Below are 19,502 nucleotides of genomic sequence, written 5' to 3' on the forward strand. Positions count from 1 at the left end.
GCAACAGCAGAGCTGCAGTAGAGCTGCAGCAGAGCAACAGCAGAGCTGCAGCAGAGCAGCAGCAGAGCAGCAGCAGAGCTGCAGCAGAGCAACAGCAGAGCTGCAGCAGAGCAGCAGCAGCAGAGCGGCAGCAGAGCAGCAGCAGCAGAGCAGCAGCAGCAGAGCTGCAGCAGCAGAGCAGCAGCAGAGCGGAAGCAGAGCTGCAGCAGAGCTGCAGCAGAGCTGCAGCAGAGCAGCAGCTCCTCTGTTCAGTGGAGTAAAATTACTGTTTTTCTAAATGGAGTTTGGTGTTTTCGATATAACGGCTTCAAAATCCCCATCAGTAACGGCTGTCTGACAGCGAGGTGAAGTGTTGAAAATACTATAAATATAGCGTACACGTAAACTGATATTGATTATTTTAGGTGGCTTCAAAATAATGAAGGCAGTTTGCTCAGAGTTTGATTACATGTACATGATACTGCAGTTTTCTACTCCAAAGTTATTGTAAATAAGCAGCCGTGATTGTGATTCAGTTTATATCACAGACTGTATAAATATTACAGATCAGCTGACTGAAAGGAGGCAGATCTCCAGCTGCTGTGGAGGAGTCGGTGCTTGTATACTGGGACCAGAACAGTAGACCAGTTAAATGGCCTAATCGAGCTGTAACCGGCTCTCCACTAAACTGTGCATGTAAACGTACAGAGTGAGAACACCGTTAAGTGTTTCAGCTGCAGAAGTTCAGCGAGGAAGCTGTCACGCACTGCTTGCACATGCTGTGCAACGCGGCGAAAAAAAACTATTATTTTGTTATTTACTGGTCTAAAATAGTGGTCTCGCCTAGGTGTTACAATATCCATCATCTATAACCAAAGTCAGCTCATAACTATGTTGCTTTAGAAATGTCCATATGATACCTATGAAACATGCAAATGAGTCATATCTGTGGTTTGCAGAAACATCAAATGCCAACATTTTCCTTTGCAGACTGAGCTGTGACCTCACTGATGCTCCGGGATCAAATTTATTCAGCAGGTTCAACATCTGGTGGAAAGACCAAAACCAGAGGACACATATGGGTGCGATGTTCCGGTGTCCACATACTTTTGGCCACATCATTCCTCTGTTTTGTGCTTTCTTTCCTTCTCGGAGACACTCGTTTTCTCCAAATATTCTTTTTTACCGTGTCTCTTCTTTGCCCCCCTCTCAATCCTTTTCTCCCTTTTCACAATTTTCTTTCTACTTTTTCTGGTCTCTGACTCAAACGCTCTCATTTATTCTTCCGTTTTCTCCTCTGTGCCACATCTCTCTCTCCCTCCCTCCCTCCTTCTCTCATTCGGCCTCTCCATCTCAGTGAAAGGAGGTCCGTTACACAATTGTATCGAGGCTATTGGGGTCTTGGGTGCACAAAGACTGTATTCAAACCTCTGTGCTATTTTTCAGGAACTGGGCTCGCCGCAGAATCGCACTTACCATCTGCTGTGTGTGTTTGGCTGCGCGCGCTCGCGCGCGCGTGTGCGTGCGTGTGTGTATGTGTGCGCGTATAGTGCGCCCTCTCTCACCTGAATACTGATCCCATTCAAATCAACAGTGAACCGAAATCCGACGGGGTCAAAACTTTTGAAACAATCGCGACGGGAGAATTGTTCGACGCTCACAAAAAGGCTTTTTGTTCCTCCGCGGCCTCACCTTGATCTTAAACAAATCTCTTTTCTAACCTGCAGACCTCAAAAATAAAACGTTTCCTCAAGCTGCCGAGACCGCGCAACGCATGTAAACCCTCACACACACACACACACACACGCACGCACACGCACACGCACATACGCGCACAGTGCCAGCCATGTGGGTCTATTTGGGTCAGAGCTGAAATGAAAGTGTTGTCGCAGGAACAGACAGTTACACCAACACAGATTCTCTTTCAGCGCTGCTCTCAATGTGTGTGTGTGTGTTTGTATATATTTATATATATATATATATATATATGTGTGTGTGTGTGTGTGTGTATATAAGTGTGTGTCGGTGCTCCTGTCAGCTCCGCTCCACTTGTCGGGCCACGTTTGGACAAGTGCGTCAGCGTTTCCCTCCTTTCTTGCTGTCATGTTTATTCTCGGCTGTATACCTTTATGTTCTGGCTGTCGTATTAACCTATATTAACACCATGACGACTCCTCCTCATCAAAGGCAGCCGCTGCCGTTTGAGTCTGTCACATCTAACTAGGCTGAACGTGTTTTCCTTTACGTTCCCGCGCGCCGACGGGTCGCCGGAGCAAGATGCAAACTCCCCTGTGTAATGTCTGCGGGTTTTGATGCAGCAGAGCCGCATTAGGCAGCAGATCTGTGTCGGCGGCGCACTGATGTTATATAATGTTCTTAGTTTTTTGTTTTAACCTAGCAGGGGCAGCAGATGGGCGCGGTTCAACGCGCCAAGACAGACACGCGGCTGCTGTTTAAAGGGGCAATACGTCAGATTTCACCGTGTGTTTTCTGCTCATCAGTGACAACAGCAACAAGCTCTCTGACCGTTTTCAATTGTTTGGAGACTGAAGGCAGCTACAAGTGAGCAATCACAACACGTCTGAGCTTCAAGGCCTCAAATCTCATTTATGCTTCTGTCACAGGGGTGCTGCGCAGAGGTGGGAAGTACTTTTACTCAAGTGCTGCACTCAGAGTGAAAATGTGACACCTTTTATGTGGCTGTCCAATCAGAGTTGAATGTAAAAGTAATCAATTACAGCAATGAGATCCACAGTGCATGCAATATTAGCTGCATTTACATGACTGTTTAAGGTGGAAATATCATACAGTTACGCTGCCTCACCGATCTGTATATAACATTTGATCGTTGTCTCGCATCTAAGTCGGAAAAGGAGATCGTAACAACGCCAAAACAAGGTCTCTGTGAAGCCGGAAAAACGTGACCACGGTCGGCATAAGTGTGACGTTTTTATGGCTTGTTTACACGTGTGACTCGCTGTGGGAGATTTAAAAAGCATCCGTTAACATAGTGACAAATTCAAAGAAGAACGCAGACGTAAATGTCCGAAAACTGGGAAAAACTGTATGCGGGTTTCCATTTACCATAAAATTGTGCAAAACTGGAATCACCAATACAAAATATGCCTAATGTAAACACGTCAATTTCCAAAAAACTTTGTTGCAAAAAAAGTTATTACTCTTGCATGAGGTGGTATTTTAAGTGAGTACAAAAAGCCATATTTCGCAAAACTGCAAAAAAAAAAAAAAAAAACACAACACCTTTAGTCTTTTTAAGGTCACATGATGCTGTGTCTATGTGCTTGTCAGTAGGAACTGGCTCCCATGATGCAGCAGGAGCTACAAGAGCTGTTATTGCATCACATAACTCTGAGAAAGTTATCCGATCATCCGGAAGTTTTCAATCCACAATTCCTCGGTGAAATCGTGGACTATCAGCTCCCAGAAATCCCTCATACAGTCCGCTCCCCCTTTCATTATCGCTCGCATTACACGCCTACGTGGCCTTGTTTTATCATCATTTTGAAAATATCGCTTAAGTGGAAACCCGCCTTTTGAGATTTGGAAGCTCCTTAACCTACGAGCAGAGGACAGAATCAGCTGCCATTTAACAGGCGGTAAATGATTGTGATTGACATGTTGTGTCATTGTTATTGTTAAGAAAGTGCTGCCGAATATTATTTGGCACGCTAAAGGCAGACGCTCGTGTGTCAAACGGAACGACCCTCATGCCTCCTTTGACCGCGGGACGCCACGATGCAGCGTAAAATCGCTGCTGTCGTTTGGTTCAGTGTAAACACGCAGGGGCGTTATAAAGGCGGGACTTCATTGTGGACTTTTAGTTTAATCTCTGTGTTAAAGTGGCTAAATCTGCAAAATCTGCTTTTCCTAGAGTCCTAAAAGTTAAATTTGTATTTGCAATGTTAATAATTTATTATCAAAAATAATCGATGGCTGGCGCTTGTGTACCTATACAATATTGCCACGCAAAATATTGCGATACTGTGTTTTATCACTTTCTTCCCCCTGCTCACCAGATGCCACTAAATCCCACACACTGCTCCTTTAAGTTACAGTAAGATATCGTTAAAGTTTGTATATGAGGTCACTGTAAACAGATAATGAACTACTTGTTTTTGTTTCTACAGTGTCAAAAAGAAAACTGGAAAAATGGTTCAAATACTTCATTGAAGATGACTGTACGAGCAGTGAAACCAAATACACAAAATGTCAAAAAATAAACATAAAAAAAGAATCTACCTGTTAAATCAAGGCGAAGACACGTTAAATATATTTGAAATTGTGAGAAACACATGCCTTCACCTCGAAAATTTAAAACCGCAATTCAGTCAGAAGAAAGATAACAGAGAGCGGTATCACTCAGAAGCTAAGCCACACACACGCACACACACACACACACGCACGCACGCACGCACGCACGCACGCACGCACGCACGCACGCGCGCACACACACACACACACACACACACAAACAGGGTCGATGCGTATACTGCTAGTTAACTACAGTTAGCGTCAGCACACCTGGTTCATTGGCAAAAAGGAAAAAAATCTATATATATATTTTTTTTAAAAAATAATAAAATATATCAAACAGTGACAAATCCCCACTTTAGCCTTTTAAACTTTAAACTATAAACTATATGATTAAAAATTCTTTCTACAGTTTCACGTCACAACTTCACCTGCAGCAACGACCGAAAAGACCCTGAGATCCCCTTGAATTATACCCAAGGTTACAGACACAATTAAAAAAGCAAACATTTTGTTCCAGACTCTTGTTGAATGTTTTCCCTCTCTGACACTGACTGGCTGTAAGTCAAGAATTTGAAACTTTGCATCAAGAGCCGGTTTCATTCAAAACGAGACCCAAATAGCTTTAAGAGACCCTTCAGCTCCGAACAAAACAACACGAACAAAAGGTGCAGGTGCTTTCAGACAAACAGCCTCCAAACAGCATCCGCATGCATCGAGTTCAAAAGAAAAATGGAAAAGTTTGCAGTCCAACACAACAGTTTTGCCATAATGAAAGTAAATCTGTAGTATTTTTACCTTGAAGAAGTGCTGGGTGATTATAATGCTGGATGGTCAGGGTCCTTTTCAGCATCCTCATCCTGAAGGCTGAGGAGAGAAAATATCAAACAATTAGTTTGTGCGTTGAATCTCATAGAAAAGAAAAATCCTTTTCTATGAGATTCTTTTCATGACATTGTCCTGCTGGAAATATGGCAATGCTTCTGTCGAAAAAACACAAAAACAAGCAATTTTGTTGGCACTATCTTGGCAGGAACTATGTCGTAACAGTGATTTCTCTAAAAAAACAGCAACTTTTAGTGGCACTATCTCAGTAGCAAACGCAGCAATGTCTCAGAAAACGCTCTTTGTGGCACTATCCAGGCAGGAAACACAATGATGTCTCAGTTAAAAACAGCTTTGTAAGATACTATCTCAGTGAAAAGTGCAGCCATGTCTCTATAAAATACAACCGCTTTTCATGACACAATCACAGTCAAAAACTCCGTGATGTCTCAGAAAAAAACAACCTCTTTGCATGGCACGATCCTGGCAGGAACGCAGCAACGTCTTGATAAAAAGCAACCGCTTTTCATCACACTAATTTGGCAGAAAACAAAGCAAAGTCTCAGCAAGAGACAACCACTTTTAGTGGCATAATCACAGCTGAACAAACAGCAACGGATAGCTAACAAACATCCACGTCTGGTGCCTAAAAGACCAACCCCTGCACCTTCCAATGATAACCTCGCTTCAGAAATCTTAATCTAATATTTTGGAAACAAACATACAAACAAATCTGTGGTTTGTAGAAACACACAAAAAACACAATTTTCTCTGATTACAGCTTCGAAAGTGCTCAGCTTTTTTCTGCTGTTTTTGTGCCTTATTTAATAACACACTTCATATTTTGGACTTTTGATGGCGTCACCTTGAGCTTTAGAGAGCGATGAAACATTTTTCACTATTTTCTCACCTTTTAAAGGCCAAACAATGAAACACATTCACCAATATTACATTTCAGAAGTGTTTCTGTTTTTCTGGTCACTCAGCGTGCGAATATTTGCTTTAAATTCCCCAAAAAAACAACAAAAAAAGTGAAATATGACACAAAGTGTATTATGATGATTTTAAAGGACATAAGTTGAGCCATTGATCTCAAACAGAGACACACTTGAAGTCACTGATGAAGCAACATAAAACAAACCATAGAAGAAGTGCGTTTTTCAAAGAGCGGTTTGATCAGAGCGCAAGTAGACACTTAAACCAAATCCCCAAATATAGAGGAGTGACTGCTGCGGTATGGGACAGATAATCCTGTAAAACCTCGAAAATCAGCAAGTTCAGCACACGGCGGAGTAAATATGTGTGTGCGTATCTGTACTTGTGTGTGTTTTCTTTTTTTGTTGGTGTTTCTGACACCTTCTGCAGCGCCGCAGCCTGTCAGATGTCTCGTCTTCAGATACTCTGACAGATTGGGATGTTAAGACTGTGATTTCAGCCCGGTTACATCAACCCTCCTCCTCCTCCTCCACCCCTCTACGCTCAGCACAAACCAAAAAAAATCAGCGGCAGCCATTTAAGATGTTGTCAAAGGAAATTACAGCGTGTCCTCGAAGCGCTAAGGATATCTCCCCCCCGCCTCCTCCTCCCGCGGCTCACCTGGGGAGGAGCTGAGGGAGCTACAGGAAGAGGTCAGATGATGTTTCTCAGTTCACTTTACTGTACTTTTCAAATCAATTCACATTTGTCTCACACTGACAAAAAATGTGTCTGTCTATTCCTGGAAACCTGCGATGAAAAGCGGCGTGATGGCGTTTTAAATGACTCTGACAGGCGAGGGTGGAGGTCGGGTTGATTCGTCGCGCTGACCCGCTCGCACACACCGTGTTACAATTTGTCGTCAATTTGATGGAGGTGAGAAACGCAGGATTTTTTCCCCCAACCCTGACAAGAATATAGTGTAGTTTAATCTCTCTGTACTTTCCATTTCTGCGGATTGTTAGCGAGCAGGGCCGTGTATTTACTCCAGTACTGTACTTTAGCACAAATGTTGAGGTACATCTCACAGGAAAATATGACACTTGATCCACTACATGGAAAAAACAACATTTTGGTGTGTCAAATACCACCACTTTGGCACATCCCTCAACTTCAATAAATATCCATCCGAGGAAAGCAACTGACGTAGTACGAAGAGCAAGAAAGTTTATTTAGGGGAGACAACTGAAGAAAGCTACTGCAGGGAGCGTTTCCTGTTCTAGTGTTGACAAGGGCTGTGTGACATGACGAAATATATCATCTGACGATAAATAAAACGTCCATCCTTAGGGCTGGGTGATATGGCTTAAAAATAATATTGCAATGTTTTAAGGCTATATCGCAATACACGATATATATCGCAATATTTTTAAATGTTCTTTAAACTAATGTTAACTACTAAAATAAAAAACTGAATGAACCGCAGTTACAATAAATAAAGTACAATAAAATTAAAGTAGCTACTGTCAAATAATAAAGTTGAATACACTGCTGTTATAATGACATTTAACAGATGAGGATGTAAGAAAGTTAAATAAAGTACTTTTATAACCAAATTTTAAAATGTAGTGTTTTACATAAATCAAAGGGGGACCCATGGTGCTTTTATTTTGAAGGACCTGGCTCGTCTCAGTCTGGAAGTGTTGATGTTTTTGTTGTGGACTAAACTGTGGATGTTTCTGGATTATTCATTTAATTAAATAATATTTTATTTAACTCTATAATAGACTTTATTGCAAATGATTATTTTATGGTAGTAGCTACTTTATTTGTGACTATTGTTCATTTAATCATTTCGTGCTTTAGTAGTTTACTGCAATTTAGAGGAGATTTCAAAACATTGAGATATATATTGTGTATTGCAATAAAGCCTAAAAATCTAGTAATCCTATTTTAAAGTCATATCACCTAGCACTACCCTTTTCTGATTGTTACAGCTTTTCTTTTCTTTTTTTGCCGAATCTCAGGTAATTCACTTCAAAATCATAACTTTTAACATCTTTCCATGATTTTGAAAGACACCATGTTTGCTCAAATGGTTAAATAAACGTGATTTGGTTCTTTAAAGTAAAAAGTTTTTTTTTTGTTTTTAATGGAGAGTGTTTTAATGCAGATTCATCTCCAAAAGCAGATTAAAAAAATGTTTCTACTACTGTATTAAATAATTTCTGCGGATGGATTCAGTCTCCGTTGTTGATGCAGTGAGCACCAAACATGAAGAGGAAGCTGATAAAAGCAAAAAATAAAACTGTGATTTGGATGTTCGTCTTTTGGAGATACAGATGTTAAAACAACGAACACCTTCAGAGAGAAAAACAGATACCTGGGACACATCAAAAAAATCAAAACCCCACCCATGTAAGACACAACATTATTACTGTCTTACCACAGACGAAGAGGAGGAGGAGGAGGAGGAGGAAGAGGGGCAGCAGCGGGATGAAGGGTCGGTTGCACCATCAGCAGCGCTCCTCCGGTTTGATCCCTAACGGGGGACAAAACATTATTACAGCGGCGGGTTATTTAATGTGCACGCTAATAGAAAACACACATACACATGAGAGGAAATTCATTAAACACAGAGAGCTCCTAAATACAGCTGTGATGTTAGAGAGACGCAATTAGAGCCCAGATGTTTGTGTTAAATGCAACTTTCAGATTTTTTTTTCCATTACGGCCGTTTGATCGTGATTTCAAAAGCAACATACATTCTCCGCTCGGCTTTCACTTTGGTGACAGCTGATCAAAATGTGGAGACGAGCTCGCGCTGATGAATCGGGCTAAACGTCTCCACCAACAACAGGCTCAGCGATCGATGCGCAGCAGAGTAACCCTGACTCTTCATCGCAGCTTTGATCCGCTCAGAAAATACCTGATCAATACTGTGTTACAGCTGAATCAGGTGAGTTTAACAAGCAGGCTGCAGATACTCCAGCAAAGAAAGAAAACTCCTGACAAAGAAAACTGCACATTATTCTTTTTTCATGTGAGATTGTCTTCATTCTCTTGTATGCAGTTACGACCTTGACTACTGAAATAACATGTTCTCATACCGACTCCAGACGAGCGCTGAGATTGTTGCAAACTTACAAGAATGAAATGATGAAAACTTGGAGAAATTTTTTCTAGTTAACTCCCAGAAAATGTTCAGAATAAAGACTACACATTTTCAATACAGACTAAAAAGTTAATAACTTTGTGCCAAAAAAGCTTTCCTTCCTACACTCATATGGCTGTAAAACTGCAACCATTAGTTATCTACAATTAAATTAAACACCAACTAAGGAAAAATCATACTCCAGCAGTCCTAAAACCTTAAAAACATCCTAAAATCCTACAAATGCATACAATAAAATAAAAGTGAACCAACCCCTGAGTCATAAAGCCTGGTGAATGCTGACCCTGATGCTCTCCCCTCCCTCTGAAAAACTCATTTTTTTAGTAAAAACAAAACTAAGGTACTTATAAGAAGTGGTATATCCAAACTGAAAAACATGGCTGCTTTACTGCACATGATTATTTCTGAAGTGTGTAATGAATAATGATGATAAAATAACTATCAATATTGATCAAAATAATCGTCTCTGGGCGACGGTTGTACGGTAAAAATCACCTTCGTTGGTAAAAGGTACCAGAAATGTGCAGATTGAAATAGGAAAAGTTTCCTGTTTCAGTGTCAAGTGCACAATAAAACATTTAACAAGCTGGAATTAACCGGCAACACGTATTTAGCAAAACTATTCTTCAAACTATTTTCACAGGAGAACAGTTTTTGCCGTGTGTCTGAAGCTCACCTGGTAGAGTCGACGCCTCGTGTGCAAAAGCTGTGACTTCGCCGCCGCGGCCGAAGGTTCGATTTCAGCCTCTGTGCTTTGCTGCATGTCGTCCCCTCGCCTTCACGCTGAAACTGTCCTGTCACACAAGACACAACCCGAAAAAAAACAAACTTAGCATCAATGTCTGATGATGCATGTGATTTCATGGTCAGCACATTTAAGCGTAAAGAATACAAATCTACTAAAATAAAAATAAAATAAATGTTTACTTCAGTGAGCGTGCCATAATTTCGGCTGTTTAATCACTGACTGTTTAAAGTTCAGAGCTTTAAAACACATTTATAAGCAAAGATACTTTGGTTATCATTCATAATTGTAACCTGTTCGTGTCATTGTGCTACACATATTGTATATATTGGTTTGAACGGTGAGCTTGTTCTTATAGTTTGTAAATTAATGTTAGCTAATTTTATATTTTATACTCTATATATACCTCTTTTATACATCTCTGTGAGCTTGTTTTGTATTTCCTCACACCAAAATTTTTTTACTTTTTGCACCCTGTTGTGAGCTGGTTTTATATTTTAAACCTCACTGTGAGCTTGCTCTTATATTTGTCTCTTATGTTAGCTTATTTGTTTAATTTTGCATCTTATTGTTAGTTGTTTTTTATATTGTGCGCACTGCTGTGAGCTCCTTCTTACATTTTGCAACCTACTGTTAGGTTTATATTTTATACCTTACCATTGTTAGCTTGTATTTATATAGCACCCTTTCAAAACGTAGGTTACAAAGTGCTGTACAAAAACCTACAATACAACAAAGCATCACAGATATCTTAGTGTTAATTAGTTTTTTACCTTACTGTTGGTTTTATATTCTTTACCTTACAGTTAACTTGTTGATGCATTTGGTATTTTGTGCTTTATTGTTAGCTGTTTTTATATTCTTTACCATACTGTTATTGATAGTTTTTCTGTTGGCTGGTTTTATATTTCTTAACTTAACTTAATAATAGCTAGTTATATATTTTAATACATACTGTTGGTATTTCTGTGTTATCTACCTTACTGTTAGCTGGTTTTAATTGTCATACCTCACAGGCTGCTAATTTTATACCTTGCTGTTGGCTTGTTTTATTTTTTATACCTTACTGTTGTCTAGTTTTATATTTTGAACTTTGCTGTGGGGTATTTTTTTCTACATAACCCTAACATATGTCCTATATTGTCAATCCTACTTTTATATAGTTCATATTTACTTTTAAATTTTTCTACATATGGCATTTTCTATTTCCTATGTATTTCTTTTCCGCTCCATTTAAATGCTCAGGCTGTAGCGCACTATACTGTACTCTTTTCTTATTAACACAGCAGCAAACTATTCACAGCTGTTTAATGATAGAATAATAATAATAATACTAATAATAATAATAATAATAATAATAATAATAATAATAAGGATTATTTATATAGCAGTTATCAAACCTAACATTACAAAGTGTTAAAATCAGGAAACACACAGGAAAAAAACAACAAAACAAACAAACAAAAAACAACACAGAGGTAATGTTACTGGAGATACGGTGGAAAAATGGCGTCCAGAGCTGAGCTGAAGTAACATTACCTCTGTGTGTGTGTGTGTGTGTGTGTGTGTGTGTTTTAATCCGAGCTTTTCCCATGACACCAGCTAGTTAACCCTGCCGCTCATAGCGACGGTTCCCGCTAAAACCCGGGTCGACGTTAGTGCCGTTAGCGTTAGTGCCGTTAGCAGCTAGCCGCCGGTAAACACACCTGTGCATTTATAAACCTACCTGTCTTAACAGCTAACACACTGTGACTTTAGCACACGGCCACCTTTTTAAACGAAATAACCACTCGATCCAGCCATTAATACTTTCATTTATTGGTTAAATTCAGCTTCAAACGACCAAGTGTTTGTCGCGGACAGTTACCTGATAGTCCCGCGTCCGAACTGTCAAACCGGAAGCGGAAGTATACACAGGTCTTTATGGTGGAGGGGAGTCGGACTGTACCAAGTTGAGGAAAGCAGAGGGGGATTCAGTGTTGAGGGAAATAGTCTTGTTTAATAGCCTAATAGCCTACATGTTGTTGATTTTTTATGTTATGATAATTAAAATAATAATTGAACTTATAACAACAACAACAACAACAACAACAACAACAACAACAACAACAACAACAACAACAACAATAATAATCATATTAATCGTGATTTTATTGTCTTAACTGAATATGTAGCCTACCGAATCTGGTTTGTCTGTTTAAAAGCTCTTTAGAAGGAATTCATTGATGGATTAAGGTTATTTAATGAACTGAGTATTTTCACTTTTCATTACTTTATACTGCTACGCCACTACATCTCAGGGGGAAATACTGAAATGTTTTACTTTTTGTTATATTATTGTTCTATTGTTATTATTACTTTTATTATTTTTATTACTATTATTATTATTATTATTATTATTATTATTATTATTATTATTATTATTATTATTATTACTTTTATTATTTTATTATTATTATAAGTAGTAGTAGTATAAAAGCTGAAAATAAGCAGGGAAAAGAGAAAAAAACAAGTAGTATTTAACTAAAAAAGTGCTGATAAAGGATAGATATATTTATTTATTATATTATATTATATATATTATGTTATATTTTTGTGACATAATTTTAAACATAAAATTATCATATGTCTAAGAATAATTTTTGGACTTTTTCCCCGTTTAATCCTCCCATCTTTTTAAAAAACATTAAATCTCTTTTAAAACAAAAAAGCTTCAAAAGAAACCCTAAGTGTTGATAACAGTCCCATGTGTATATTAATAGTGGAGGCATGACTTCTAATAATGGCAGTAGTTAAGGTGGCATCAAGCAGGATCACTGCAGGGCCCACGACACAGACGCAGCCTCAGACAGGACCACAGCAACAGCAGACCACGAGGTACAGCGTCAGTGCAGCCACAGCACGAGCACGGCCAAAGGCAGGATCACAGCATCAGCACAGCCGCCACCACGAACCAGGCGCAGCCAAGACTGCAGCCAAGATCCAGGAAAACTACGCAACAGTTAAGGACAAATGCTCCGGAGAAGAAGCCGAGTTAGTGTAATGCAATAAAAGGACATGAACATTTGCAGATGGAGGGAGAAAGAGGAGGAGCTCAGAGGATCATAGAAAGTCCCCCGGCAGACTAAACCTATGTCAGTCTCACCAGGGGCTGGTCCAGGCAACCCGAGCCAGCCCCAACTATAAGCTTTATCAAAGAGGAAAGTCTTAAGTCTACCCTTAGAAGTGGAGACGTGTCTGCCTCCCTGACCGAAACTGGAAACTAGAAAAACTGATGCGGATCCAGGTTCCAAATGGTTAAAACTTGCTCAGAGTTCGAGGCTGCAAATGGGACTCAAACCGGCAGCCTGGGTGCTACCAGCTGACTGAGCTGCAGCTGCTTCACCAGCAGCCTTTCACTCTTCACACTGCTGTTGGCTTTCAAACAGCCTTTTAGAAGTAGAGATGTGACTTGATCCCATCACCTCTAAACCTATCTGCTTTGCTGATTGAGCCATTGAGTCTTCGTGTGCGAGAGCTTTTTCAAGCCCTTTTCCTTTAGATGCTGTCTCTTGATTGTCAAAAGCAAAAAAAAAAAAAAAGCGTTGTGTCAAATAAAAAAAAAAATTAAAAAACGCCACAACTGAGTGCAGCTGCGTACTGCAGTGAGCTAATGCTCTGCACAGCTTCGACACTCTTCTCTTAAAGCTTTTCAATATTTCCACTACATGTAAGCTTTTTCAAAACACACTTGCAAATTAGGGATTTGAAAGGAAACTTGAACCTGTGACCTCGAGTTCTTCATGCGAGCTTTTTGCCCATTCAGCCACTGAGTCTAATTATTCTCTGATATTTTTCCCTCCTTTGGATGCAGGCACTTAAAAAATACAACCAGACATTTATAAAAAGGACTGGATTCAAGCTCATCACAAATTAGGGGAACAGCCTTTTTCTTTTCACGCCGCTGAATTGAAGGATGCTTCAGCTCGTCTTAGATTTTTCAGGCGTCTGCTGTAAAATAAAAATCTTCTCACCTGGAGGGGCCCGGAGACACGACGTCTGGGGGTTTGACGAGGTGCTGATCTGCCTCAGCCCTGGTGGTGTCTCTCTGCTGTAGATTAACAAAAAAATAACGTGATGCACCGGCAAAATGGCAGACAGAGACAGGTGATTACGAAATTAAAGGAAAAAGAAATCCTCTTAATAGAGACATGATTATCACTTTTAGAAATGAGGGAAAAGGCATTAAAATATCATTTTTTAAATGATCTTAACCATTAACTGTTGGTTTTGGCATGTAGTCATTTTAAATTGCATTTTACCATTAACCCTTTAAAACCTGAGCAAATTGGTTTGATTAATTAAAAAGATAATAAATAAATAAATAAATAATAAAGCAATAAGAAACTTTACAAGGCATGGATCAAAAATTAAGAGCTATAAAAAATAACCTGAAATTAAGCACAAAAAAGACCTAAAACAGTGCTTAAAATAGAAATAAATAAATAGAATAAATCTTTGTATATTTTTTTCCTTTTTTGGGCACAATTTTCTAATAATTCTTCCCTCTTTAAAAAAAATAATATGAGGTAGTTTTCTTGCCACCTTATACTAATTTCTTGCAGTTTATGGGACATTGCCTGTCAAGTTTTTCCCCATATTTTTTTTTTCAAGAAATCAAACCAGTTTGCTCAGGTGTCAGAGAGTGAAATAAAGTTTCAACATATGCGCTACATAAATGTGCAAATGTAATGTAGCTGTGGTTTGCAGAAACCTACAATACCAACATTTATTCTGGCAAATGGCTGTAAAATAAAAAGGCAGAATTTATAGTTAAAGAATGTTAAACTTTTTTGCAGCCCTCAAATCTCCACATGAGAAATTGAATTATTGTAGCATCTTGAGTACAGTGATGGTTATTTGTAATATAACAACAAACTCTCGAGCTAAAGATTTTTCCTCACAGCTGAAAACACCACCACAGTGTCACAGTGACATGACACTCAAAACATGCAGTCACATGCATCAGGCCTGAATGACGGGAATGTTATTCCAAAAATTCAATCCAAGTTGATATTTTATGTTTTCAACAACATTTCCGGGCGAATGACAACACCTCAAATTGTTAAAAAGTCATCACAGTCATGTCTGTGGTTTGGACCTGAGTGCAAAGCATCACCTTAATCACAAGACACATATTCCTCACTAACCTGAAGACGGTGATACTCAACTTAGGCCCCGCAGGTCAAATCTGACCCCCGACAGGGTGCTGGTGTGGCCCCTCAGCCATCTTCTACCTCATAAGAAAAATAAAGTGATTCACACTGGGATTGTTTTGGACTTTCAGTAAACATAATGTTTCAGAGTGATAAAACAGCACCAATAAAGAGACTGATTATCAAAAAAAATGTGAAGTGGAGGATCCCCTGCACCCTCTGACAGAGGTCCTAGCTAAGACCCTAATGTCCGAAAATCCTAGAAAGGCCCTAAAAGCTTAGAAATGTCCTAAAATTCTGGAAACATCCTAAAATCTTAGAAATGTCCCCAAATCTCTAAAACATCCTAAAGTCCTGGAAACATCCTAAAATCTAAGAAAAGTCCTAAAATTTGAGCAGTGTCCTAAAATCCTAAACGTCCTAAATTCCTAGAAATGTCCTAAATTACTAAAAATGTCCTAAAATCCTAGAAACATCCTAAAATCCTACAAATGTCCTAAAATCTTAGAAACGTCCTACAATACTAGAAACATCCCAAAATCCGACAAATGTCCTAAATTACTAAAAACTTCCTAAAATCCTAGAAAAATCCAAAAATCCTAATGTCCTAAAATTCTGGAAACATCCTAAAATCTAAGAAATGTCCTAAAATTTGAGCAGTGTTCTAAAATCCTAATTGTCCTAAATTCCTAGAAATGTCCTAAATTACTAAAAAAACCCTAAAATCCTAGAAACATCCTAAAATCCGGAAAATGTCCTAAAATCCTACAAATGTCCCAATATCCTAGAAACTTCCTGAAATCCTAGAAATGTCTTAAATTCCTAGAAATGTCTTGTATAACTAAAAACATCCTAAAATCCAAGAAACGTACTAAAGTACAAATGTCCTAAAATCCTCGAAGCGTCCTTGAAGTCCCGTTAGCATGTATGCGGCTGCTGTGATTGGCCCCTGGCCTCCTGTCATGTTAAAAAAGTGGCCCTCAAGTAAAACACGTTGAGTCTTTAGGTGTTTTGCGCCTTGCAGATCTTTATTTTCATTTTCCAGGTTTCAGCATACCAGCTCCTTTTTCAGGGTTAAAAGGACATTTAAATATATTTATTTAAATGATATTTAAATCTAATAAATAAGACTCAGATTCTGGTCAATGAGGGATAATGTAACAAACGAGGGATAAAACTCCTCCACACCTGGCAACCAGCAAGGCAACAAGAGGAAATATAGGTCAGCGTCCAAAAATACAAACAGGACTAATGTCTCGCCAAAAATACTTATCAACAAACACTCGCCGGGTGCTTCTGCTCCCTCAGGACGTTCAGATTCGCTGACCGAGCTGTTTTTCGCCTCATACGAAGTCAATTTAAAAAGCTCATAAAGGTGAACAACAAATCAATGTTTCACCTCGTGTTTACGCTCAGAAATGTGCAAACGCAAGCTGAAGGCTGCACTTTAGAGGAGAAATCTGTCCTTCAACATTAAACCAACGAGACGTCAAAGACACGGAGACGAACATTCGTAGGATCAGAATCTGCAGAGTGATTGCATGCTTTCTTTAAAAAAAATCTTTACCTTTTATTTTTTATTTTTAGGTGATTTTTAAAGAACTAAATTGGCTTGAAGCTTTTATATCTTTATTTTGGCCCTTTGTTTGTTTGTTCTTTGAAATTTATTTGGCAATTTATTTTATTTAACTTTTGGTAGGGAATTTTTATGGAAACATGTTTTCTTTGAAAAGCATTTGGAATTTTTTTTTTCTTAAAAAATCATCAAAAACAGCACCTTTTATTGTGTGCTTTTTTACATTTATTATAGTTACACTGCATTTGATACTTAAGTACAGTACATATCAGATATTGTAGTACTTTAAAGTATTTTAACATGTGACTTTAACCTCTACAAAAGTCATTCAAATTAAACTTAAGGACTGTTTGTTATTTTTGGGAGTGGAAGCATTGGTGCAAAAAGTGGGATGCATGTGAAATCATTTTTTAAGCACTGGGGAGGGACTTCTGTGTTTTTTATTTTGGCTTTAGGGGAGGGTTATATACATTTAGATTGCTGTATTTTGCACATATTTTACTGCAGATTTTTCATGTTTTAAATTATTTTTTTAAATTCTGACCATTGCCTTTTATTTAAAAAATCTTGGGGATTTTTGAAGAAAACATTTTGGTGAATTTTTTTTCTTTAAAAATTGCCCAAAATTGCACCATTTATTGCATGCTTTTGTACATTTGTACTTGTACCTTCATTAGTAATAAAGTAAGTTTAATATAATAAAATTACTTTTGATACTTAAGTACAGTAATTATCAGATATTTAAAGTAGTATTCTAATAGGCGACTTTTTAGGTGTCATTTTCTGGTAAGAAATCTGTACTTTAACTCAAGTTTGACTTTAAGGATTTTCATCCTTCACTGTTTATCAGTTTGAACCACCTGGTTCGTTTGTTTTGGAGAGGAAGAGACACTAAAGGAAGTCTAACCAGGGGAAATTTCAGCTATTGCAGTGTGAAATTCTCACCACTAGATGTCACTAAATACCGCTGAATCATCCGCACTGAACCTTTAATCTGAAGCACTTGTTGAAAAAATGTTACATAACTTTATTAGTGGAAAAAAACCTTTTCTGGTGCATATAAATCAATAAAAACTGATACTGCATATATGCTGTAGAAAAGATAACTTAAATCAATCAGGGAGGAACTTCAAACGTTCACCTTGGACCAACCTGAACATTTTCATATGAAGGAGCAATAAATATTAACATTTTAAAGAGCTCTGGAAACAGTTCAGACGGATCTCAGGCGTTAAAACTCACAGCAGTCGTTGGCAATTTGGGTGTTTTTTTTTTTCCTTTTATGGATCTTTTTTGGTAATGCAGGCAGATGACTCAAAATCAACATTTTTCTGTTGAAAGCTGCACTTATTTCCAGTTAAAGTGACGGAGAGGGCATTTAAGGTTAGAACCGGCGGTTTAGGAAATGATGTCAGCTCATCAAAAAAACAAACAAACCATGAAGCAGGATGCATACAATCTGTGTTTGTGTCTGTGTTTTATAAGTTTTGCATGACCTCTCCGCTGTCGTCATGCAGATTCCCCGGAGGCCTCGTGGATCTGAAGACCATCTTTGTCTCAGTGAAGCTCTGCGACGTCACGCTGCACAGAAAATTAGTAAAACCAAATGTTTGTTTTTTCCACAACATCATGCACTGCAAAAAAAAAAAAAAAAAAAAAAGTTATTTACCGCCGTGTTTAGTTTAAAGTAGGTGAGCAGCAGAAGTGATAATTGACTGTGTTTTTTTAATTCAACTTGTTTCAGGTTTAAATTAAGCGTCGACATCTTGTGATCAGGCTGCTCACACTTGGATCTAAAATACACCCCACTTCACCGAAAAATGAATTCCTGAAAGGATTTGTGATGCAATTAAAAAAGGGAAATGAGTTCTGCCTTCGTGCAGAGCGTTTGAATTTTGGGCCTAAAAAGGAGTTTTATGTAAAACATTCAAATGACACGAAAACGCTGCTGCAACAAGATGAGGCGACACTTCGCTGACTGAGACGCGTTTAAACGGACATCAATTGAGGACGTCGCTCCGCTCACAGACACGGGCCATAAATTACTCCATAAATTCTTTTAGTTTTAATTATTTTCCACCTCAAATTTACTGCTGGAAATTAATGATAGAGGACACTTTTAAAGCCACTATGTGCAGATTTTTATGTTATTATATCGCTATTCAGATTATTCCGTCATAAGTTTTTGCTCATAGAAAACTGAATCTTTCAGGGTGACTTTGTCTCATCTGCCCACATGACAGGTGAAAAAATACAGCCTCTTTATTAAAAAAAAGTTTATACATGAGCACTGTCGCTTTAAATAAACCAACAAATAGATGAGTAAAAAATTAAAAAATAAATCATCACTGCAAGGTTTCCAGGCATACAGCAGAGAATCCAGAAAATAGTCAAATTATAGTTTTAACCCTTTAATATTACACATGATTTTCTGCTTTCATTAAGTTTATTTTTTTAACCAACATCAGTCCTAATCATAAATATCAAATATTCATTAATTTCAGACTTTTAACCCTTTCAATGCCAGATTTTTGTCATTATTTCACTAAGTTTTAGATGAAAAACAAGATATTGTCAACACGCAAATCAATGATGACAGTCTGGGATATGTCAGTGTGTGAGTGTAGCTGCTGACAGTCTGGGATATGTCAGTGTGTGAGTGTAGCTGCTGACAGTCTGGGATATGTCAGTGTGTGAGTGTAGCTGCCGACAGTCTGGGATATGTCAGTGTGTGAGTGTAGCTGCCGACAGTCTGGGATATGTCAGTGTGTGAGTGTAGCTGCTGACAGTCTGGGATATGTCAGTGTGTGAGTGTAGCTG

At 38.4% G+C, this 19,502-nt stretch overlaps 1 protein-coding gene and 1 long non-coding RNA gene across 3 annotated transcripts in view; both read right to left on the reverse strand.

The window, feature by feature from the left end:
* Positions 1–16,685, reverse strand: part of LOC148186725 (uncharacterized) — a 60,178-nt gene extending 43,493 nt beyond the window's left edge. Inside the window, exons 1-5 of one of the 2 annotated variants that reach the window (XR_015779589.1) lie at positions 15,101–16,685; positions 13,925–14,001; positions 9,843–9,960; positions 8,438–8,533; positions 5,050–5,118 (exon numbers count right to left, since the gene is read on the reverse strand). This is a non-coding gene — a long non-coding RNA (uncharacterized LOC148186725). Of the gene's footprint in view, positions 1–5,049; positions 5,119–8,437; positions 8,534–9,842; positions 9,961–11,778; positions 11,969–13,924; positions 14,002–15,100 lie in introns of those variants that run through there. The other variant, XR_015779590.1, reaches the window with a different exon arrangement.
* A 22-nt stretch (positions 16,686–16,707) lies between these two features.
* LOC148186726 (uncharacterized) overlaps positions 16,708–19,502 on the reverse strand; it is a 29,366-nt gene continuing 26,571 nt past the window's right edge. Inside the window, exon 9 of the mRNA XM_088090887.1 lies at positions 16,708–18,263. Within this exon, the coding sequence (XP_087947013.1) occupies positions 18,240–18,263 (24 nt within the window). The 3' untranslated portion in view covers positions 16,708–18,239. The remainder of the gene's footprint in view (positions 18,264–19,502) is intronic.

Source organism: Plectropomus leopardus, chromosome 17 (genome assembly GCF_026936395.1).
Source record: "Plectropomus leopardus strain MGB_pleo_1.0 chromosome 17, ASM2693639v1, whole genome shotgun sequence".
Taxonomy (NCBI): domain Eukaryota; kingdom Metazoa; phylum Chordata; class Actinopteri; order Perciformes; family Serranidae; genus Plectropomus; species Plectropomus leopardus.